Source organism: Lithobates pipiens, unplaced genomic scaffold (genome assembly GCF_037356315.1).
Source record: "Lithobates pipiens isolate NorthernLeopardFrog02 unplaced genomic scaffold, aLitPip1_a1.2 Scaffold_16, whole genome shotgun sequence".
In the NCBI taxonomy this organism is placed as follows: Eukaryota; Metazoa; Chordata; class Amphibia; order Anura; family Ranidae; genus Lithobates; species Lithobates pipiens.
Genome location: NW_027507748.1, coordinates 178393345 through 178411153, shown reverse-complemented (window position 1 = coordinate 178411153; position 17809 = coordinate 178393345). Strand labels below are relative to the sequence as shown.

The 17809-nt window shown below is 37.9% G+C and overlaps 1 protein-coding gene across 1 annotated transcript in view; it reads left to right on the top strand.

The window, feature by feature from the left end:
- Positions 1-6957, top strand: part of MXRA5 (matrix remodeling associated 5) — a 70311-nt gene extending 63354 nt beyond the window's left edge. The window contains exons 6-7 of the mRNA XM_077480815.1: positions 125-1025; positions 3258-6957. Of these exons, the coding sequence (XP_077336941.1) occupies positions 125-1025; positions 3258-5163 (2807 nt within the window). The 3' untranslated portion in view covers positions 5164-6957. The remainder of the gene's footprint in view (positions 1-124; positions 1026-3257) is intronic.
- Positions 6958-17809: the final 10852 nt, after the last annotated feature.

Here is a 17809-nt window from a genome sequence, read left to right as displayed (position 1 = left end):
TGATAAAATATAAAATTTCTTGCATCCATAAATTATAATGCTTCAAGCTCATATTCAAAACTGTTACTATTTACTATTTTAGTCTTGTGCATTTATTTATTTTTTCTGCTTTTAATTGAAATAGGTGCAGTCATAACTTCAAGCACCAGAATACAGCGATTTGAAGTTTTGGATAATGGAACTTTGCAAATCCAGAACCTTCAGCTGCAGGACCGTGGACAGTATATGTGTACTGCACAGAACAAGCATGGCATTGACAAGATGACTGTTACTTTAGCTGTCATTGCCAATCAACCCAAAATGGTATCCTCTCGATACAGGGATATTTTAATTTATCTTGGAGATACTATCATATTGGACTGTAATGCCACTGGAATACCAACTCCTCACATTTCTTGGATATTGCCTGATCGAAGAATAGTACGCACAGTTTCTACAGCAGAGTCTCATATCATGCTTTTACCTAATGGAAGTTTGTCTATTAAAGAGGTTACTTTCCCAGACCGAGGAAGCTACAAATGTGTTGCAAGCAATGTGGCTGGAGCCGACAGTTTGACTGTTAAGCTTCAAGTATCACCTTTGCCCCCAATAATTCAACAGGAAAAGGTGGAAAATATTTCTCTGCCTCAGAGTCACAGCATATTTATCCATTGCTCAGCGAAAGGTGCTCCTCCACCCACTATTCGATGGATGCTTTCAGATGGAACCCAGGTTAGACCATCCCAGTTTGCAAATGGAAACATATTTGTTTTTCCCAATGGAACACTCTACATAAGAAACAGCTCACCAAGAGACATTGGGAAATATGAGTGCATAGCTGCAAATGTTGTGGGTGCAGCCAGGAGAATAGTACATTTAGATGTAAAGAAATATCCATTAAATGCTAAAATTACTGCAAGCTCTCCCCAGAAAACGGATGTGTCTTATGGTGGAACCCTACGCTTAGAGTGCAGTGCAGCAGGAGATCCTTGGCCAAGAATAATGTGGAGACTTCCATCTAAACGTCTGGTTGATTCTTTTTTCAGGTTGGTTGATAATCAATATGGTATATTCTATGCTAGTGTTATTTTGTCACTGATATATACTAGGGTTTTGGACTAAGTGTCTCGTCTGAACAATATTATATTTCAGTGCAATGTGCCTTTGAGCCTGCTGCCAAATTTGACTTTTTCAGAAAGAATAAATTCTCTAATACAGCCCAAAGTTTCTTGTCATGTCATAGACTTCTCATCCTCCAACTCCTGCACCCCTCCCCTTACAATCTCTACATAATCATTTTTTTTGTTTTAAAGTTGGTGGGGGGGGGGGGGGGGGTGAGCGAGGGGGTTTAATATAGCGTATGAAACTGAAACTCAGAGTTTGCACATCTGTACGTACATGGGTTGGGCACTTTAGCAAGGTACAGAAATGACTGCTGCTGTATAATAGCCATAAGGATACAGAATTTTGCTCCAAGGGTCACCAAACTAGATTGTGGGGAGCACCGTTTGTCACTAGAGTGGAGAATCGCATGAGTGTACAGCTGTCTGATCACCTCTGGACAAAATGAGAAGTTAATATTTGCAGTGTGCACACAGCTCCATGGGAAAACTTTTTTTGCCCGGAGTTGGGCTTTAAGTTCTAGCACTTAAGTGTGGATGGGACATTGAAGTATATAAAAAGTGTGTGAAAAGTTATTTTTATATAGTTTTGGAGTGAGTAGGAAAGGGTACCTCTCTACAATAGTTTATCTATGTTAATGTCCTGCTAGGAAGATTTCCCTTTATTTCCTGACCAAATTTTCCCAAAGTAAGAGGAATTCTTGTCTCTAGCTCTGGTAAAAAAAAAAAAAAAAACTCTAAAGTTTTGGATTTCTTCACACATTCTGTCTCTGCCAAAATGCTCTACAGGACAAGTAGAAAAGGTGAATCCCCCTAGCAAGTACATAGACAGAAATATAAACTAGACAGGGCTTAACTCTTTCCATATATAGATAGTACAGCCATGGTCAAAATTTTTGAGAATGACACAAATATAAATTTTCACAAAGTCTGCTGTCTCAGTTTTTATGATGGTAATCTGCATATACTCCAGAATGTTATGAAGACTGATCAGATGAATTGCAATTAATTGCAAAGTCCCTCTTTGCCATTATAATAAACGTAATCACAAAAAAAAAACATTTCCACTGCATTTGTGAAGAAGCCTTTAGGAAGCCCAAGAAAGTCCAGCAAGCGCCAGGACCATCTCCTACACTTGATTCAGCTGTGGGAACGGGGCACCACCAGTACAGAGCTTTCTCAAGAATGGCAGCAGGCAGTTGTGAGTGCACTTGCATGCACAGTAAGGTGAAGACTTCTCAGTCAAGGGAGTGGGCTCACTCACAATTTTGCCTAAGAACACAGCCATGAGTAAAGAATGGTACAAATACATCCTCCGGGAGCAACTTCTCCCAACCATCCAAGAACAATTTGGTGAGGAACAATGCCTTTTCCAGCATGATGGAGCACCTTGTCAAGTTGTCATAAGGCAAAAGTGATAACTAAGTGGCTTGGGGAACAAAACATTAACATTTTGGGTCTATGGCAAGGAAACCACCCAGACCTTAACCCCATTGGTCAATCCTCAAGAAGCGGGTGAACAAAACACACCCCCACAAATTCTGACAAACTCCAAGCATTGATTATGCAAGAATGGGCTGCCATCAGTCAGAGTGTGGCCTGGAATTTGATTGACAGTATGCCAGGGTGAATTGTAGAGGTCTTGAAAAAGAAGGGTCAACACTTCAAATATTGACTCTTTGCATCAACTTAATGTGATTGTCTTTAAAAGTCTTTGACACTAATAAAATGCGTGTAATTATACTTCAGTATAACATAGTAAGATATGACAAAAATAACTGAAAACATTGAAGCAGCAGACCTCGCGAAAATGTATATGTATCATTCTCAAAACTGTTGGCCACGGCTGTACTAACAAAAAATTGTTATACAAATTAAATCTCTGAGGTTTATAAAAAAAATTACTTAATAAAGAAATAGGAGAAATAGTAATCAGTTAGAAATATACATATACCATATAAAATATAGATAGACAAAATAAAATGCAGAAGGGCTCATACGTAGGTAGGTAGGCCAAGTCCAGTTATTCTCTAATTTATGTTGGCCATTTTTTACAAACTGAATATTTCAGCATTACTGTTGTAACTCTGCTTTTTATTGCTTGCCACCTTTTCATGGATCAGCATATTTATTTTGTTTGTTGTTATTTTTTTGTAGTTTTGACTCCAGAATCAAAACCTTTGCAAATGGAACACTCATCATCTACTCTGTTACTGAAAAAGATGCTGGAGATTATTTGTGCATGGCAAGGAACAAACTTGGAGATGACTATATGGTGCTTAAAGTAAATGTCATGATGAAGGCTGCCAAGATTCAGTTCAAAAATGACATTGACCACAAAGTTACATATGGAGGTGATCTAAAGGTTGACTGTGTGGCTACAGGAGTTCCAAATCCTGAAATTTCATGGAGTCTCCCAGATGGAAGTATGATTAATAATGTTATGCAATCCGATGACAGTGGGACAAGAACAAGAAGATACGTTGTATTTAATAATGGAACCTTGTACTTCAATGAAGTTGGAATGAAAGAGGAAGGTGACTATACGTGTTATGCTGTGAACCAAGTTGGTCAAGATGAGATGAGGGTAAGCGTCAAAATACTGGCTGAGAAACCAACCATTAAGAACAAGACTTATTCTATTATCAACGTGCCTTATGGTGATGTTATCACAGTTGCATGTGAAGCCAAAGGAGAGCCTGTCCCAAAAATAACATGGCTCTCCCCATCCAGTAAGCCTATACCTGCATCATCAGACAAGTATCTTATTTACCAAGATGGTACTCTTTTAATCCAAAAAGCTCAACGCTCTGATAGTGGAAACTATACATGTCTAGCACAAAATAATGGTGGAGAGGACAAGAAAGTGGTTCAAATTCAGGTAACTGTCCTCCCTCCCAAAATCAATGGCTATTCTGACAAAATATTGACAGTTAAGGAATCTGCAATGAAAGATGCACGTTTATTGATTGACTGCAAAGCTGAAGGAATTCCGACACCACGTGTCATGTGGGCTTTTCCTGAAGGAGTAATCCTTCCTGCTCCTTACTATGGAAATAGAATTACAGTCCATCGAAATGGAACCCTTGACATTAAAGTTCTTAGGAAAACAGATTCAGTACAGTTGGTGTGCATTGCAAGGAATGAAGGAGGGGAGGCAAAATTAGTTGCTCAGTTGACAGTCAATGAACCAGCGGTAAAACCTCAATTTACCAGTGAAAATGAAATTGTTGTTGTGTCTGAGGGTCAGGTTGCTAAGCTTAATTGCTCAGCTGTTGGGATACCAGTGCCTCATCTAATATGGATTCTGCCTAATGGTACTGAGATCAATAGTGGCAGTCACCTCCACAGACTGTTTCACAAGCAAGATGGTACATTGCACATTGGCTCTGTAGCGCTTGCTGATGGAGGGACCTACCGCTGCAGAGCTCTTAACATAGCTGGATCTGCAGACAGACTGGTAATTTTGCAGATTGGACAAAAGCCACAAATGAGTAACAACTATAATAACCTAGTAAGCATAATCAATGGAGAGACTTTACAACTTCACTGCACTACGCAGGGAGAGCCAAGACCTCATATTTCTTGGACACTTCCAAATGCAATTGTTATTGATGGGCCTCAGGTTAAAGGCCGCATATCTCTTTTGCAAAATGGAACCCTTATAATAAAAGACACTTCCGTGTATGACAGGGGAAGTTACCAGTGCAAAGCAACTACACAGTATGGTTCATCCACAATGAATGTTCCTGTCATTGTTATAGCATATCCTCCTCGTATAACGACCAGTCCTGCACCAGTGATCTATGCAAGACCAGGAAGCTCCATTCAGCTAAACTGCATGTCAATTGGTATACCAAAAGCTGAGATAACGTGGGAGCTTCCGGATAAATCTCAGCTAACTGCAGGAGCACAGTCTCGTCTTTATGGAAACAAATTTCTTCATCCTCAGGGGACTTTAGTTATTCAACATTCTTCAAAGAGAGATGCAGGTTATTATAAATGCACTGCAAAAAATATACTAGGCAGTGATACAAAATCTACCTACATACATGTATATTAAAATACATAAAATCAACTGTACAGGTAAAATGCCCGTGACTGCCATGCAAGTGCAAAGTATACTGTATCATTGTTTGCAATGGACAACTTCTAATTAATCATATCTGATGTCATAGTATACTCTACATTCAATGAATCATACTATCTTTTGAAACAAGACGTATAAACTAACCAAAGCAAAGATGTAAATGTATGATAGATTTAATGGTTATAGTTTTAATACAACATTTTTTCCCTTTTTTAGCATTTCATGTGTGCTGATTTTCTGTTTACAGCTCTGAGATCAGATCTTGTTGATGTGTGTGGATTGGTCTTCATCAAATTCAATTTCAAACCTACTGTATATACCCTTGTAATAGCATTTGAAAAAAAATATGTATTCTACTTTGGGGCTTTATCCCAACATAAAACAAGCTGAAAAGTGGGTGCACAATCCTTGGCTCAAACAGCGTTCATTAACATAAATTAATTGAATAGTTGCTAGCTACCATCATTTCCTTGCGTTGTATATACTGTATAGGGGATGAAATCACTCCTTTATAAAGCATTTCTTTACCAAATGTTTTTCTACTTTTAAAGATTACCTCCACTTTAAAAGACGAAAAGAGTATTTGTGGAGGGGTATTGTAGTGTTGAATTTGTGAATACCCAATTTGCTGCCTGTAACTGAAAATGCCATCTACTTCTGGGACTTTTGACAGGACCCTCTACCTACCAAGGTGTTGTTAAGGTTGTGGGGATGTCCTATTGAAAGATGTAGATTCAAATTGTTTTTATGTCATGCAAACAGCAGATTTGGGATCAGAAGCAAAGGGATGGGTGTATTTTACATATCGCGCTCAACCCCCATACACAAATAATCTCTTGATTATTTCTATTCTAAACTAGAGCTGCCTTTTAAGGACCATTTTGATTAAAAGAAGATGCTTGGTAAAGTAACAGCATGTTTCTCAAAAAAGAAATACAACAGATGAGTTTTGTTATTTTTGCATTCACCAGAACATATTGGAAAGGCTGGATCAAGTTGAATGAAGACAAAATCGTTTTTTGCAATAATTTCTTTTTTCTTGGCATTCACATCTGTCTTATCTACACTACTTAATGAGATCTGTCTTCAGAGTGACAAGCAGAACTTAGCACCAACAAAGGGGAAAGAAAATGTCCATTGTGTACAATTTCTCAATGTGACGTTTTTCTTAACATTAATATTTTGGAATGATACAGTATCACATTGACTTAATCTGCACCTTACTACCAAAGAAGTATTAATATTATTCACATGTTACAGTGATATGTGCTCTACTCTTTGTTCTGATACCACTATTCAAGAAAGGAAAAGTATTTTCAAAATACAAGGTGCTTCTTCTGAACAGCACAGTATGCTATACTAGAAGAATACCATGGTATGGACAGTTTAATGTTGTTACGGTTATAAAACCAATGTTTTCATACAGAAGCAGTTTGCATTTTTGCTATAGTTTTTCCTCTACTGAGTCTTATAAGTGCATCCGTGTGCTCGATAACTAATGTTAAATCTTGTAGAAAGCTAGCCCAGACAGTTCAATTATGGGCTTTCATGAACTTGTTAATATGCAACAAAAAACGTTCACCTTTCATGCTTTTGCATATGTTCTATTATTAATAATGTAACCATGAGACACAAATAAGTACAATACATGTCTCATTTTTTATAAATTATTGGTCTTTAAAAGACTTTGCTGCAGAACTGTGTTTATATTATTATTATTATGATCCTTGTACTGTACATTTTATAATAAATATTTTTTCCAAACAATGGAATGTGGACATTTGAATTTGTTTTGCACTCACTTTTAAAGTGCATGTGAAGCCAAAATAGTTTTTTAAGTTTAGGTTAGAAAAGTGAATAGTTAAAATTTTAATTTTGTACGTTTTTTTTTTTTTTTTGCTGTTTGCGTTTCAATGGGAAGATTTCTTTTCACTTGGGTTATTTACAAAAAGGCAAATCCACTTTGCACTACGAGTGCATCGCGAGTGCAATTGAAAGTGCACTGGAAGTGCAATTGGAAGTGCAGTCGCTGTAGATCTGAAGGGGACATGCAAGGAAGGTAAAAAGCATAATTTTTACGTTGCACATGACTGTATGATAAAATCAGCAGCTCTTCCCCTCATTTCAGATCTTCCCCTCAGATCTACAGCGACTGCACTTACAAGTGAACTCGCAGTGCACTTGTAGTGCAAAGTGGATTTGCCTTTCGTAAATAACCCCCTAAGTGAAAAGAAATCTTCCCATTGAAACGCAAACAGCAAAAAAAAAAAAAAAAATCTTACAAAATTAAAATTTTAACTTTTGTAAATAACCCCCTTTGTGTTACATAGATACAAAGCAGGAGGATATCTCTCCAAAGCAATGGAAAAACCCCTCTTAAATACCCATCACTAGAACTTGATTCACTATTGGAAGGGTTTACCTTTAACTCAAAAGTGTTGCCTGTCCAACGTGTTTTATCAGTGGACCACTCCTGATAATGCCCGCTGATGAAATGCATTGAAGAGCAGAAGACATCATGATGTCATTTTGCACATTGGATCACTTGCACACATCAGAGGAGGGTAAGCTGAAGGTGTATAGATTCACAGATAACAAAGCGGTAATAATCCTCAAACTAAAAATATAATATATTGGAGAATACCAGTCAATACATGTGGTGGCAGCATTAGTTTTCTTTTGTTAGACTTTTTAAAATCTCTACTTTCTCCTGGTGATCTGGCTAGTAACACACAACTGTAGTGCCACAACTCTGGATGAAGGAGAACAGCATGCACCTGTGGACAACAGCATTGTCAGTCTGAGGGCAGATGAGTGTTAAATGGACTAGCAGATTTAGATCCGCTAAAAAATTAAAGCCAAAACTCCAGCTAACACTGCAGTTACACAAGCAGTTACAGTAACTTTTTTTCTTTTTTTACATGAAGGTAATAAAAAATAAATAACAGCTGAACATTGTAAGCATCCCTGTCAGTGATCAGTCTCAACACTCTTAAAGGTAAAGTTCACCTTACTAAAAAAGTAATAAATGCACATCTTTATTGCAGGTAAAACACGTTTATTTATTATTTAATTTTTATTACGTTTTTTATTTATTATTTATTATTTTTTTACTCTTCTGCTTGTAAGGTATTGCGACCGCAATCAGTAGATCATGGGTACAATGCTAGGATCCTGCAGACTCCCAGTATACTGTCTGCCGTACCTCTAATATGGGCAGGCTGTTACTGAATAGCAGAGAGAATCAATGGACCATGAGAGCGCTCACAAGTACCCTCACCGTTCATTGAGAACTACAAGCTGCAAGCCATGAAGGCTGACATTACTTGTAGTTCATTCATTTACATAACTCCCACATGGCCTCGCTGGTTTAAATTCTGACAGTGGGTGCAAAGAGAAGTCCCCACACCTGCTGTCACAGGAAGGGGGGTAGGAGTGAAAGGAGATGAGGCAGGAGCTGGAACAACATAAATAGGTGGAACACATAACATTTATCCTTTAACTGATATATTTGGAGGATAGCTTGGACAGACTTACTGGCCGGATCACCAGATTGCTTTTGGCTTTTGGCTTTATTTCACTTTAGGCTTTACATACCTGAGTGTTGGGCTCAGCACAAAATGTAAGTGTGTTGATTGTTTTTAATAATGTATTTTAAGAAACAGTTTTATTCAATAGATTCTCCCTTTTTTTTCCTTCTGCATTCCATTTAACTGCCTGAGGTGAATCTAGGAGGATGTTTAGTGCTGTTTAGGAAAAATATACAAGCACTTTTTGACCAGCTTTGATAGGAAGTCAAAGCAAATCTGGTGAGTTTATTGCACAAGGGGAAGGTATTGGCAAGACACAAGCGGAAGAGGACTTGCAACATTTTATTTTGCATACTGCAGTGTTGACGCATAGCACAGATGGACAGAAAGCACCCTAAGCCCTTGTACACACGATCGGAGATTCCGACGGAATGTGTCTGATCGGAGCGTTTTGTCGGATATTCTGTCTGTGTGTGGTCTGCATCGGACTGTTTCCATCGGACCAAATTTTCCAACTTGCCGGAAATATTTTCTGACAAAATGCTCCGATCAGACATACTCCGATCATGTGTAGAGAATTCCGATTGGACAAAGTGCCACGCATGCTCAGATCAAATTCCTACATCAAAGCTATTGGCTACTAGCCTGAACATAGTCCCGTCGTAACAAAATAACGTTATCACGTCGGATTTTCTGACAACTTCGTCCAACCGTGTGTATACAACAGTTTCGGACAAAATCCGTCGGACAAAATCCGACGGATTTGGTTGTCGGAAATCTCCGACCATGTGTACAAGGGCTAACTGTGCAAGTCTTACTGCTGCCAACTGACTGGAAATGTAGGGTGGGGCAGAATGGTTGGCATATTGATTGATAGGGTGAGGCAACAAAATAGAGATGGAAGGAAAGTCAAGTACATATAAGAGGCCAATGCTGCGGGAGCCAAAACAAGCTCAGATACACAAGCAGGAACACACTTAAGCCGCGTACACACGATCGGATATTCCGATGGGAAATGTGTGTTGACAGGCTGTTGGCGGAAAATCCGACTGTTTGTACGCTCCATCAGACAATTGTTGTTGGATTTTCCACAGACAAATGTTGGATAGCAGACTTTAAAATTTTACACGAACAAATGTCTGTTGTCAGATTTTTCAAGCGTGTTTACACAAGTCCATTGGCAAACACTCAGGCTCGGAAGCAATGATGAGCCAGAAGCAGTTGGTCTTGTGAACTAGCATTCGTAATGCAGAATTAACATTTGTGACATGAATTATGAAATTATGAAATCTCGAAATGCAGCGCTCATTCTCTTCTTTAATGGGATAATAATGAAGCTGCTTTGCTGGTAATACTGATGGAATTATTGCAAACACATTTTCAAAGGCTTTTTTTTCTAGTGATATCAAGAATAATATTATTATGCTTGTTATTTATTTTTTATTTTTTTGGTGCAAGTTACCACAACACCATTATCCTGTATTTTTAAGATAAAAGATACAACTATGTTGGTGTCCCTTGTCAATTTTACATTGTATCTTTTAAAATGTAACTGCCTACTCCCAAACTGTCATTTGAAGTAAAACACTTAGTTAGGTATTATTCTCCACATTTTTTTATTGTGCATTAAAAAAAGAAAACAAATAAAATTAAACATGCTATCTGCCAATATAACTTAACCAAAAAGTGCATTCTATGCATCTAAAAATATAGAAAATATACCAAATAAAAACATTATTCAACCAAAAGATTTAATAAAAGCCTTGTGCATGTGTCCTGCTTCTTAATATAGATGGTCAAACAATCGCAAGAGTTGGTGAAAGTAGGGGTCTGTCATCCGGAGATAATTGTGTTCCCTGACTCTATAAAGCATAAGCGATGGCTTTTAAGGGTTTGGTTCGGACATAGGATTGGATCGGGATTATCAGTTTCATTGAGTGAGTCTTGGCTTCTAGTGTCCTTCTGTACTTCTAAGAAGGATGAACTGCCTCTGGGTAAGCCTGCTCTCAATTTATGATTCTGAAATGTTTTTATATATTTTTATATATATCCAAACCTCTAGGCTTACATACAATTGAATTAGAGACCACCCTTTACTGGGATATTTTAAGTACTCATATTGTCTGGTTTATCAATAAAAAGCACATGATGCTTTTCTTGGAAACACTCATACTTTGAATGCTTCCATATGCTACACAAAACTATATAGGTATAAACAGAAAAGATATTCTCCTGCACTAGTGCGGAGGGCCTTAGTAAAGGTAGTAGTATTTCCTGGTGGTAAAAGTATAGAGTGATCATGCATGCCCCACTGTCTAGGCTGACTAGGGGGAAGTCCAAAATGCTATGTACGAAAGAAAAGGGAAGGCGTCTGGCCTAATGCATGAATCGTTATAAGAAAGTTTATTATAAACAAATTTGTATATGCGGAGATAAATACTACGTATTCGTACATATGAATAAATATCACTGTTAACATTTGATAGAATATGGTGTCACCATATCCACCTACAGTAGCAGAATGGAAAACGCAAGTAAGGGAAACCATAATTAAGGAAAAATATACCTTTTTACATAGAGGTAGTCTAGGGAAATTTGAAAAAATATTGAGAAGATGGTTTGATATTCTGGATATATAATGAGAGAGGTCTGGATGAGTGTGGGAGTGATGGGGAGTGATGGGGGGGGGGGGGGGGGCATGGGGGCATGGGGGCCAGGGGTGAGGGTTTATTTTTATTTTTTATTTTATTTTTTATTTAATTAAATATTTATTTAAAAAATGTTCTTCTTTTGTTATTCCTTCTCTATATGTGCTGGGTTGTATCTTGTTATCGCTGTTTGTATATAAAAGAAATAAAAAAAAATTTGATAAAAAAAAAAAAAAAAAACATTTGATAGAATAATATAAAATGATGCCCATACAAGGGATAAAAAGAATGATTGCCTAATGTGTTTCAAGGGGTTTCCTCTTTATCAGAGCCTTGGAGACCAGTTTTTACGAGATAAATACTACAAATACATAGTATTTATCTCTGTATATACCAATTTGTTTATAATAAACTTTCTTATAATGATTTAGGCATCAGGCCACACACAAAACTATATATAATAATATTGCTGAACATAGTCCTGAGTTTCCAAATGTATTGATATACAGGCGAATCATTTTAACACATTGCAGTGTTTTTTTTTTTTTTTCAACAAACTTTATTGAAATGTCACAAAGTGGTTGCATCATGGTTCAAGGTGGTGAATGGTGTACTTTTTTCAGCACACACCACTGCATTGTGGTGATGTGAACTGGCCTGGTAGGAAAACAATAATTTTGCCTTGTCTTGCAATGGGACTGCACTAGAATAGCTTCTCGGCACAGTCCTACTGAACCTAGTGTGCTAAAAAAGCAGTATTTTTATTTTTTAAACTGATCACTTGGTCTTGTAGGCTTTCTTCTCTCTGTACTCACTGGCGCTCCATCTGTTGTGGGGTTCTCTAATGATCTCATGCACACTGTAGGGCCAGCAGGCCTGCACTGTGAGGACAGTGAGGACCCACCCACAACCGGGTGCACTGGAGGAAAGAGTGGAACACTGACTGCTGGGGAAGCTAGGAAATAATGTAAGAAAAACATTTCTTTTTAATGGTACCATAGACAAAAATTAGCATTAAACACTTACAGTGTGAGGTAAGTCCTACTGTAAGCATTTTGACATTATCCTGGAGTTCAGCTTTAACCTAAATGCTAAAACTGTTTAATAAAGTATAATTGCTCAGCAGATAGCAACCGATGACTATGTTAGTTTTACCAAACACCTTCAATAATGATATGCTTCAGAATGTACACATCTACAGTACTTACTGTTGTGATTAAAATGGTATTTCTATATACCTGACAAAGACCAGCTAGGTGTAACTAACGCAATTACAATACTCACGAAACCCTTTTAATCTAATGCTGCAACATTAGGAGACAACACAAACAAATAGACCAGCACATTTACAGCTTAGCAGTTGTCTAATTTATTCTGGGAGGGGCTGCATTTTATATGCACCCTTATCAGCCAATCATTGCATAGAACATGGGTGTGGTTAATACATAGGCGTACATTACACACCATCACTACATATCATTACATATCATTACATAACATTACTCATGTCATCTGCTTCTGAATCACAGTCATGGGATATGTGGCCCAGACATATTGTGACACAATCTCTTTATTTAGACAGCATAGAACGAGACTGCCTAATATTTCCTTATGTGCATGTTTACAGAAAAACTGCTACAGTCTGCAGATACAGAATCTAAGTCAGCTAGTAAAGTTAACCCAAGTTAATCCTATATGAACTTACAAAGATGGAGTCACTCTGGTTCAGCCATATTACTACACTTACGAATGTTATAAATGGCTCCTTCACATAAGAAAGTTTTAGAAATATAGGTCCTTCAATAATTACATGCAAAGCATATTTTACATGAGTCGCCCCTATTTCGGAGCACCTTAATCTCAAAAGTATGCTGTAAGTTGAGGATACATCTTTTCTTAATTTATTGTGTACTGTTCTATGAAAAGACCATTTATTATATCTTACTTTTTGAAAATCCAGAAATATGAGCTGCTGTAATAAAGTTCACAATCTTTTCTGAGTGATTTATCACAAAACGTTTTTTTCATTATGATTTTGAGAAGACCATACAAAATAAACTGACAAACCACGTATTTAAACAGAGCTGTATTTAATTTGCATCTCTTATGAACAAAGAATCTACTATAGTAGATTTAAAGTGGTTGTAAATTCTCACATGTACTCAGTGAAGTAAACAGCCTCAGATGATTCACAGAGATTAAACAAATCCTCCTACATAGGTTCTTCTGCAGCCCTCTCTTCCCTACACCCCTTTAAAAGTCTTCATCTGTCAGGAGCATAGAGGAGAGGTTGAAGAAGCTGCAGTAACAGTGTGTGAGCGCTGATTGGAGGAAAGGCACAGCCCCCCCCCCCTCCACACAGCAGAAGAACTGTGTCTTGAATAGGCAAGCTGTCTGCTGAGCCCCCTCCTGTCGACACACATTAATTGTGTGTGTCAGTAAAACTTCTCAGAAGTGACTCGTGCCGATAACAGAGGAAGAAAGCACCAGAGAGAACAACACTTAGCGATTTGGAGAGAGATAAGTAACACTACAGATACATGTGCTTTGCTCAGATTCCATGACTGAGGTTTACAACCACTTTAATGCATGTAAAACCGAATCATATGCATTAGACTCCAAGATGTATCTCTAGCCATTTTTTCTTTTAAAATAAAGTTGGAAAAAGTTACACTTCCTGAAAACTACTTTTAAAATTTTTATCCCATTTACCTTCACTGGCTTGTTGCTGTGTCAGAAATTGATGACATTTTAAGGTGGATACTTAGACTAAGTCAATAAGGTTCATTATCTACTTGCTTTCTAGGGCAATTTTTTTCCGCACACATGTTAAAATCAAAACTTTTTGTTGGTAAATTACTTAGAACCCCCAAAAACATTGTATAATTTTGAAAGCAGAGGCCCAGGAGAATAAAATGGTGGCTGTTGCAATTTTTTATGTTACGTGTTATTTGTGCAACTGTTTAGCATCTATCTTTATTCCCATCGTGTAGGGTGACAAGCCCCCGATGTGATAGCGTTGGAGAGGTGACAAATCCTTTTTGTGTCTCAACTACCCTCCAATGCAGCCAAGCAAGCACAGATTGTGCCTATATAACTGCTTCCCTGGCTGTATCAGCCAGGGAACAACAGCTCTGGAAGAAATTATTTTTGTTTCTGGTTTCATTAGTCATAGAGGAGATTGGGGAACTGATGTTCCTCCATCACCTCTGTGTTTAGCTAACCTGGCCATTTACCATGGTCATGGGAACCACTGCAATATGATCATTCTCACTTTAGTAAAAGTGATTGGGTGGCTGTAGAGTGCAGTTCACTTTTACTGAACAGCCAATAGCTGGCTGTAAAAATGACACCAAGCTCATGGCTACAGTTGCACCTAGGAGCTTGTTATACCCACTTGCTAACAGAACGTATATAAACCTATGTAGTCAGCAAGTGATTCATGATTGAACTACAATTAACTTGTTTTGCTTTCTGTACAATAACACTGACTTTTGAACAAAACAGGTACACTATACATATAAAAGGATATCAACTGGTGTGTCATTTTTTATAGTTATTGTGTAAAAATCTAAACTTCCAACAAAAAAGTAATATATTGCAGCTTACTAGTCCTTAGATGAGGTGGCTTTATTAGTTCACTTTTTTCAGACTAATAACAGTTTTAGTAAGTACAGAAAATAGATGTTGATTTTGCCAGAAATACTGTGTCCATATCACTTCCTGTGAGCTACTACTATTACCACTACTACTACTACTACTACTGCTACTAATTCCATCAAACCACCCTGCAATAGATATTAACCTCCCTAGCGGTAATCCCGAGTCTGGCTCGGGTTGGGAATTTCATTACAATAGCGGTAACCCCGAGCCAGACTCGGGCTTGCACCGCTCGATGCAGGGGAGGACACAGGGATCGTTACTTACCTTGTCCCCTGGATCCAGCGATGTCCGCCGCGCTGTGTGATCGAGTTGTCCTCCGCTCGATTCACAGTGCCGAATGCCGCCGAGCTCCGTTCCCTGCGGCGTTACGGCGTACGGGAGCGGAGAACGGCGGCAAATTCAAAAAAGTAAAAGTACACAAAACACACACAGCACTGTAATCTTACAGATTACAGTGCTGTAGTAAAAAATACACACCCCCTTTGTCCCTAGTGGTTTGTGCAACGCCCTGCATGCACTTTTATATTATAAATACTGTTTTTTACTGCTTGGAATTTGGAGATTGTCCAAAGCAACCAAAACATGTCCCTTTTTCAGTTTTTTTTGGATTTGATTACATTATTGAATAATTTTTATTATTCTTTATTATATTATAAACTTTATCATACCCGGGATGTCCGCTAGACTCTGGTTTGAAGAGATTTCAGAGCGTTATTCCTAAGAATTACAGGACTACAAAATAAAAGCCAGATTTCCATGCAAAATAATTGTACCGCTTTCAGCACCTTATTCCAGACTGAATCATACCGCCAGGGAGGTTAACAAAGGCAGGCAAGCTTGTAGTCCAACATGAGTGACAATCGTCCCTCTTTGCATTGATACTATCAAAAAATGATTGGGGACATGAACGGATGGGAAGTGTGTTAATTACAGCATTACCTGGTGAAAATAAAGATAAAAGGCCTGAAAAAAATAAAAAATTCAGCCACCACATCCAAGGACTGATAAGCTGCAATATATTCAATTTTTGTTTTCTTAGGATGGATACACTTTACGTTATCTTACTTTCCACCCAGTATCCCCTTACCACCCTTTTTACTCACTTATCTACAAATGGGCAACAACCCCACTGTTCTGCCATGGGAAATGCCACAGACACTGCTTTAAACCCTTCGGCTGGTTCCTCAGTTATGTGCATGAGCTGAACAAATCAAATTGATCCCTATGAAACTGCCATCTATCAGTGGTATGCATAATAGATGGATTTTTTCTTTGGAAAAAATTGTATTCTGTTCATGCATGGATAGAAGAAAGAAGGGACCAGCCAGAGGATTTTCAGCAGTGGCTGCAAAGCTCGGTGGGGGCCACAAAGTGTAGATCTTGTAGAAGTGTGGACAGATGACTATAAGGGGGTGGGAGATGTTGCTGGGTTGAGGGGTAGGTAACTTAAAGTGCTGGGGGTAGAAGGGTATTAACACTTAAAGGATAACTATACAAACTATAGTTAGCCTTTAATATTTGGTTGTTCAGATTCTTGTTTTGTGTGGTAGACACATATTTGCATGTTCTGTGTTGCAACCACCATCAAATGCTAGTCTACTAATCCATGTACAGTATATTTGTATGGCATTCCAAATAATGTAAATACAAAGGTTCTGAAGCTGCAGGAGCAAAGGGAGCCCAAGGGTTGGAACAAAACCGTGGATTGTTGTTCGACGGGTGTTGGCTCCAACTTGTCTTGCATACACACGGTCACACAAATGTTGGCCAACAATTCCGAATGTAGTGGCGTACAAGACGTACGATGAGCCGATAAAAATGAAGTTCAATAGCCAGTGCCCCACCCTTTGGGCTCCTTCTGATAATCTTGTGTTTATCTCGTGTTAGTAGAAGTTTGGTGAGTGACGATTCGTGCTTTTCTGCCTTATGCTTTTCAGTTTGTTTCTGCTTTTCAGGTTGTGCTTGTCAGGTCATTTCTGTCTTTCAGTGCGTTCTATTTATAGTTTGTTTCTGATTCTCAGCTCGTTCTTGTCAGGTCCTTTCTGATTTTCAGTGCATTGTCAGTTCATTCTGAGCAGCCGTTTGTTTATTAGCCATGTTGCAGTTACGTTCTCGTCGGAAAGTTTGTGCTGTTGTTGGGATTGGTGTTGGAGTTATTGCTTTGACCCAAGTCCAATCCATGAACAGGGGGAGGAGGAGTTCTTGGACCTAGAATTGGTTGTTTAATCGTGACCAATTTTGTCATATGCCTTTGCTGCGGGAGCTCCAGGAGAATAATCCTGATGATTTCAGGAATTATCTCCGGATGACGGATCCTGTCTTTTTTTTTTTCAATTCTTTATTTTTCATCACAAACCAACAATACAGTGAAAGCAGAAGTATGCATATATATCTGATATCTATATAGATATCTATATAGATATCTGTATATATAGAGATCTCTATATATAAATATCTAGAGATCTATATATATATAGAGAGATCGATATATATCTAATTATATCTATCTATTCTATTCTATTTATCTATCTATCTATCCTATTCTTTTTTCTTTTTTTTTTTTTTCCAAACAAATTTTATTGAAAATATAGTAATGCAAAATTACAAATACACTTTCTCATCATACAAACATTCAGAAATCATGGAACAATCAGTGAGAAGACAATACCAATATGTCAAAGGTTAGGGATTGACAAAACATCGCAAATGCAAACGGTACAATGCGCACATGGTGTCTCGTTGCTCTATCAGGTGGAGAAGAGAACAATACCTCAACTT